General features: G+C 37.2%; 1 protein-coding gene across 1 annotated transcript; it reads right to left on the bottom strand.

Moving 5' to 3' along the window:
- Positions 1-1,351: 1,351 nt before the first annotated feature.
- LOC139128675 (uncharacterized) lies at positions 1,352-4,762 on the bottom strand. The gene is made up of 4 exons (XM_070694412.1): positions 4,514-4,762; positions 4,252-4,375; positions 2,006-2,154; positions 1,352-1,537 (listed from the first exon to the last, which is right to left on the bottom strand). The coding sequence occupies exons 1-4, from the start codon at positions 4,640-4,642 to the stop codon at positions 1,352-1,354; spliced, it is 588 nt and encodes a 195-aa protein (XP_070550513.1). The 5' UTR covers positions 4,643-4,762.
- Between the last annotated feature and the right edge of the window lie 2,873 nt (positions 4,763-7,635).

Genomic DNA, 7,635 nt, shown 5'->3' with positions numbered 1-7,635 from the left:
AGTCACACGCCCCTTCTCTCTTTATGTCCATTATTATGCAGAAGTTATTTAAGGTGTCGTGCAGCATCCACTTGACGTCACACTCGTATCCGCTGATACGAAGTAGAGTGGTATCATATCCGGCACACAGCAAATCAGTAGTTGCCTCCTCTTCACCACATTCCTCGTCATAGACGTTGACAACTTTCATCTCTGCATCCACAATCTTCTGCATTTGGTAGAATTGTGTCTTCTCCGGGTCTCTATGAAGTTTCAATGAACGGCCGCTGAGAACACGATTCTCGATATCACTGCCGGGGCAGCAGATTTCAAGGACGTCATTGATCTTTTCAGACACTATCTCCCGTAAGCTGTGACAGTCTCCGATGTTCTCTTCATTCTGGGCCCTAACGCAGATGTGAATGGCTCTCCAACCCCTGGTCATGTATACCAAACATTCAACCACATGGCAAACTTTGATACCATTCTTCCATATTCCACTGGGAGTCTGACCTAGGTCACGGAAATGATTGTAAAGTCTTGTCTGCAGCAGTGGAAACAACCCAGGTGAGAAGCTATCTGTTTCATCTCGACATTGAATTCTTCGACCGAAGTAGATTTGTTTTGATGGATCCATTCTCCACTGTGATTCTGGCATGTTGTCCACCAACAATGCAGGTGCGATGTACATCGTATCGCTAACAGATACCGAAGGGCTGTGGTCGGCTTCAAAGACGAGCTCGAATATCTTCAAAAGGTTGAGAAGTAATCCAGTGTCGGCACATTCGCGGAACACTTCGTCGATGTCACTTCGACTGTAGAATTTCTTATTCTTACGTAACTTCTTGCTGTATTGAAGGAAAATTTCAGTGGCTAGCATTGGTCCAAAAACTCTGGAGCACAGCCACTGAATATTGAGGACTATGATGTCATCGCCGTTCGGATTTTTGATAAAGAGAAGCTGTAAGTAAAAGTTAACTGATATTCAAACAACACATAATGTAAAAAAGAATTATTTAAAATTTTGACACTCCTCAATTATTTAAGATGACAAGCTATCTGCCACTCAATTACAGTTTCATAGAAGCAGTTTAGTGAGGTATTAATGCTGAAACATCTATGACAAGGACAGCGGTTACCAGGGTAAAGAAAATATCTGTCAGATGTCGGCTGTAGATGTGAATGTTTTTAAAGCATAAATCAACTCTGATCAAAATAGGAAATAAATCAAGGGCAAGATACTCAACTGGTCGCTATTCCGTTGTCGTGCTGGTTTGACATACAGTGATATGATAAATGCAGATACTTGTAACATAACGTATGAAGATGCCTCCACACAGTATGAAAAGAAATGATTTGTTTTTAAAAGTTTCTACTCTCCGATGTTGTCAAGGTAAGATGTAGCCGTTTTGAGGAAATCTTCCTCGACCAAGGGATCTATTTGCTTCACTTGTTCCACATAGGCAGGCCAATACCATATTGGGAACTTCTCGTTGATTTGCCATTTGTTCTTAATGTCTGCAATCTTCGCACACAGCTTAGGTATTTGTTCTTCCCTCTAGCAACGAGGACAGTCGAAATCGAGAATAAATATTTTCTTTGAGCTAAACTAATAGTGGACGAAATATAACCAATGCTTATGAGAAAATGACATTTGAAAAGGAAACAGTAAAATCATCAAAATTAGCCTATTGCACGAGATTTTGACCTTGGCAAAATGAATATTCACTGTGACTTAATTTTACGATATTCATTAATGTAAATAATTCAGATTTTAAATTGCTTTGAAATATCTATTTTTATCTCCAAATGGTATGGCAGAGATAAACTTGTATAGCTACATAAACAACTGAGACAATCAAGCAGAGTGTATTGCTATATACTAGGCAAACCTAAAATATACAAGAACGTTCAGTAACCAGTTCTTTGAATCAATATCTTATTTTTATTTGCATATATTAAATATCATTGTTTCAACTTGTCGTCTATCATGTCTCTAGTGTAGCTTGTTAATGACTCAATTTACCTTGCAATCTGATAGACATATACGAAGTCTGTCCATATCCTTATGTCGGGAATCATGGCAATTTAGCAGAAATGTTTCATCCACTATGTTCAAGTATTCCCCGAATATCTCTTTAGTACTTGTCCGAATTTCCTCAACGACTTTGATTGCTACAAAAGTAAGTATGATACGGCCATTTGTTTTTTAAGATAATACAAAAGGTGATAATCTTAGTACAAGAGTTGTTTTATCCTGTCACTAATTACTTCGTCACGTCTGAAGCTTTTAAATATGTTAAATATACAATTACAGCAATACAGGAAACGTAAACCCCTTCTGTAAATATGCCGAGCTAAAGTGGCAGGTGATTGTACATAGTCATCTTCAACTTCCTGGCATTTGTTAAATGAATACTACACAAACCCACTCATAGCAGAAGAAATCTGTTTCTATAAGGTATGTCTGATTACACATTCTGAGTGTGCCAGAATAACACATTGGCCATAAAATGTAAGACGCATTACATGAAGCCCAGCCTTGTGTGTACATGATATTTGAACTTCATGCATGTGTTGAAAGGTTGTAATGTCAAAATCGACTTTTCTATGACACAGTTGAACGTGTAATTTTAACCAAGCAATACCACGAAGTTCTTAACAGTTAAATCGCATACCAGGCTAGACTGGCCATGATTAACGAACTGCTGTATTTCGCAAAATACCCCAGAATTGACTTATTTGCACAGATATTGTTGATATTGATATTCCTCACGACCAGGCATAAACAGGGTCACAACCGGACTCTAAGTCATACCTCATTCTCATGAGGTATTGAATATAAGCAACATTTAAAAACATGACTGTACTAATGACATCAAACATAAGGGAAAAGGTGCAGCAATAGGGTTACATTTTATGTGTTAAGGGTCGATAAACAATTTCAAAGACGGGGGGATTTAAAAGGGGGTCAGAATCAAGATATGGATAGCTGACTAGAAGCGCCCAGTACTTGGAACGCATTTTTGTATTACTTTTACAACTCAATTCTGTACGGTTACGACCCCCGCTCCTGCACGCCTTCTTGCAAGTATCACTACATATATCACTCACATATACACTCAAATTACCAGTAGGATCGTTAAACGTATCTAAAGCAAGTCCTATCCGTTCTTATTTTAACGATATTGGTTGAACAGTGCATGGAAAAGTGATCGTCCGTGTTTCTACTCGGTGTTTGTGAAATAAACAGTTCGTGACTTGTCGAATATTTCCTGAAATTACTCAATCTGTTTCATAAAGCCCACACGGTTGACGCTTTTACTTAAGTCACTTTAAAAATGTTTCATACTCCCTTGCGTATATTGCCCCGAAAAATTGGAGACGTTTGGGCAAATAAGATCAATCAGCCTGGCTATAATTTTGTTATCATGTACTTACATTCACGTGCCCGTGTAAAGCTATAGGAGAAAGCGCCCTCAGATCCGTGCATATTTTTTACGTTTCACGCCCCGGCCCGGTGCCAAATATGGGTAATCGCGTGAATTTCTGAACTATCTCTATTCTTGGCTACTACGCGCGTTGCTATCTGCAAACGTTCCATTCGTACACAAAGCCAGCGCGAGATTTGGAAAACGTCTGCTCGCTCAGATCGTAGTTACGCGTGGCGATATTGGAGTCGCGCCGGTAACATCGGCTTTTGTTTCTAAATTCTAGTGAAATTCTGTGTATACTAAGTGTGTGCCTGTTAAGTATAAATTACAAGAAACCGAAATCACGCTTTTGTCCTTCTTACACCTCGATTTTAGCCTTGATCTCTGTTGGTCACATAATTATAGGCATATGCTTTTCGCTTTCTAGAATTCTGCAGGTAAACAAGTGACGTCAATATGTATGTCAATCCGCAACGGGAAGCGACCATCGTATTAAAAAAAACTGACACGGATGGCGATGAATTTTTTGATATCGCACGCATGGTCGACACTTTGTCGTGCGGCATACGGGCCCTCGCACAATCGGGCCCTTCCGCCGTACGACCTCGGGCCGAAAAAGCCGTATCAGGGCCGTAAAGATTATTATCGCGTCAATAGAACATCGCAAAAGCCGGTAGTCATATTAATACCAAGGGTACATGCTGTAAGAAGTCAGGTCAGTTACATCGTCAAACAATAATAATATTTCTTATATTTCACTTATGAAACCTTTAAACAGGATGATAAATTTCAATGGCCGTATTTAAAGAAAACATCGATATGTGTATATCTCACTCACCATGATTGCCTCGACGCTTTTCCACCATATCAGCTCCACTGGCCACAAAAATCACTATTGGTCTTCTGTCAGATTTGTGGTCGTCTGATATTCTAGACTTGATGAACCTCGGCCACGTCAACAACTATCATTAACGATGTGAAGAAAGGTACATGTTATAGTATATCATTAGGTGCAGAAATCACAAAATAATGTCAAGCGCGGATATTTTGAACTACACTTCAGAGTTACTTTTAAGACAGTGAAACTTAAATGAACTCACCTCTTCAGTTAGCGTACCATCAAAATCTATTACATCGATTATTTTGAACACAACCAAGAACACTGAATCGTCCGCCCTCAAGAACATATTATGAGTGACGTAATATTCTGGTTGTCCAGCAAATCCCATACCCTGTATTTGCCAGCTTTGGGTATTTTGACAATGTTGACGTCAATGCCAGGCGTTGGTATATGTGTGGTTTTGTCCGGAGGAGGTGCTCTCTCTTCTGATCTACGAGTAATGTATGCTTCCAAGAAACCCTAGTAAGTAATACAAGAAAGAGAGAGATCGATTGGCAAACTTGAACCTCATTTTGAATTATGGTGTTAATTGTCATTGTAGGCTGGAAAAGTTTCATAGATGCTATTTGCGACCAAAATAACAGTAAAATCTATATGTTTGTAAGATGTTTTTTTCCTAAAGTACAGGCCATTGCAATCTATTCGTGTAGACAACTGATGACACCATTCAATTATACATCATATTGAATCCAAGTTTGAAATTTCCATCCGTTTGGAAACAACACTTAAAGACATTTTTGCTGGTGATTATGGAGACTAAACAAGCTTCTTCCTTCAAGGTTATGTATTCTGAAATATAGACTTACTGTGTTATACGAATAACATTACATGGTCAAACAAACATAACGTGTCAATGGATCGTAACATTTATTCTAGTACAAGAGTTACAAAAATGAAAGGCAAAACATTGGAGGGGTGTAGAGAGTAATGAAGTGTAGAGGAAAAATGAACAGGTAATTATAAAATGCAAACACATGTATTAATGTGCTACTCCCGCGTCACACAAACACATTTTAACACTGTATAGACAATATAAAGTACCAACATTGTAAGCAGAGGCAGATATCTCTGTCTGTCTATGTCTGTCTGTCTGTCTGTCTGTCTGTCTGTCTGTCTTTCTCACTGCATAAAAACCCTATAATACTTACTGTATTAACATGGATTATTGCCTGTATTTTAGCTGAAGAGTGCATATACAGATGAATACAGTCAAGAATACATTTTTTGTATTCAGCAAGCCTGTATTCATGTGGATTCATGTGAATTTACGTGTATTATACAATAATACAGACAACACATTAATGTGAATTTATCTGAATTATCGGGTTTTCATGCAGTCTCTCTCTCTCTCTCTCTCTCTCTCTCTCTCTCTCTCCTCTCTCTCTCTCTCTCTCTCTCTCTCTCTCTCTCTCTCTCTCTCTCTCTTACCCGTTGCAGTGCGTTCATAAGGGTTGTTTTTCCAACACCACCAAATCCACAGACATTTAGCTTGCTTCTGTTTCTTTTGATTCCTGTTTTTGCATCAATACACTAAACTCTGCTTTTTCTTCGCCGACTGACATATAAAAATGATACTTTTTTTATATTAGAGAGTAAACGAGTATATTTATGGGAACTAATAAAAGCATGGCTTTGCAACATCAACATATATATATATATATATATATTATATAATATATATATATATATATCTATATATATATATATATATATATATATATATATATATATATATATATATATTGCAAACGGAATGTAAGTCTGTAACTGTTTGTTAATATAGCATAAGTCTACCTGAAAAATCAACTCGAAAATAGGCAGACAGTGCGTTTAGCGACGTTGCCCTTTTTTATTCACTGTTACATCAACATCAAAAGAAGGCTGTCTTGTCTGTTTTGTCTATAATGCTCTGATAAGTTCAACTCGACATTATTCGTCTACGAAAGCGCTTTATGCTAGTTTATTGTTCTAAAATGCGTGTTGCTTATCATTGTTTGTTTCATCGATTTGAAATGTTGCCAATTAATTTTATTCATAGGATATCGAGTAAAATGTCACCTGTAAAGCCCAGGAACTTACTGAATTAGAGAATCATCAATAGGGTGATGTAAATCACGAAATAACTTACTTTAATCATTGATTTCACTCTTCTGTCATGGGCAACGTCAAGAGGAGTGCGTCCATACTGAATGAAGCGAAACGAAACTGTTTAGTTACTGTTTGATTAAAACGCAAACACGATTTATATGCCCGTGCACTATGAATTGTCATGCATTCTTCAATACTTTAAAAACGAAAGGAAATGATTACAAAATATACCTACTAATATACTACAACATATAAACACGTAGTCTTGAGCAATATCAATAACATCACAATTCAACACGTGTCATAGAGAAAAAGATACTTTCTCAATATACGAGTCTAGTTTTAAAGAAATTATTCCTATTCTGAAACATGAAACTGATCTTTACAAGAGATGTATTCTGAATAAAATTTAATATGAAATATAAAATAAAAGAAATGAAAAATAGTAATAAAACTAAATAAATCGGAAAAGGCAGTAAATGTGAATTGAATAAAATAAAGACTTTTGCACAAAAAGCCATGCACTACGGAAATTCAGAACGGCCTAATACTGTACTTTCAAATCAACAATTCGGCTATCAAAGATAATTTCAATGTTGATACATTCATATTTAGGCGTTAAATATACATACAAATATTTGATCCCATGGGTTGAGAACGGCAACTCTCGCCGCCTTGTGAAAATTACAAAGTGGCAAATACGGGAATCAGTTCACTGTAAGCGAACATTTATAAATTCTGCGCGACTAAGTATTATTAAATCGTAAAGTAATTCTTATTACTTAGGTCGAGGTAACATCAACAGGCTGCAATTTAACGGGTCAATATTGGTGGTATCAAAAATGCCATCAAAATACCAGGTACTAGTTGCAAAGTGATTATCTTGGGGTAGTGACATGATAGTAACTCCCTCGACCCCAAAATTGTTTAATGTGGGGATGTCAAAAGCGATTGGATCATATTAATATGCTTGAAATTGTCGTTTCCTACCGGTTAAGAATATTTAATCAGAACAAAAGTACAGCTTTACCAAATTCGTTTTGGCAGGATGTAGTGAAAAAGAGAGCATAGAAAGGGTTTCTCCAATTACCGTCTCACACAAGCCTAGGACATATTATATTTTAAGCAATCGGCGCCTTGTGGTTTGATGCTAGTACGGTATACCGATATGGACCACTACTGCCTAAGAGAATAATAACCTGTGGGCTCAATACTAATCCTCGACTAACCCCA

This window comes from Ptychodera flava, unplaced genomic scaffold, assembly GCF_041260155.1.
Source record: "Ptychodera flava strain L36383 unplaced genomic scaffold, AS_Pfla_20210202 Scaffold_64__1_contigs__length_706160_pilon, whole genome shotgun sequence".
Classification (NCBI taxonomy): Eukaryota; Metazoa; Hemichordata; class Enteropneusta; family Ptychoderidae; genus Ptychodera; species Ptychodera flava.
The sequence above is the reverse complement of the archived record's forward strand: the minus strand, read 5'-3'. Positions and strand labels throughout refer to the sequence as shown.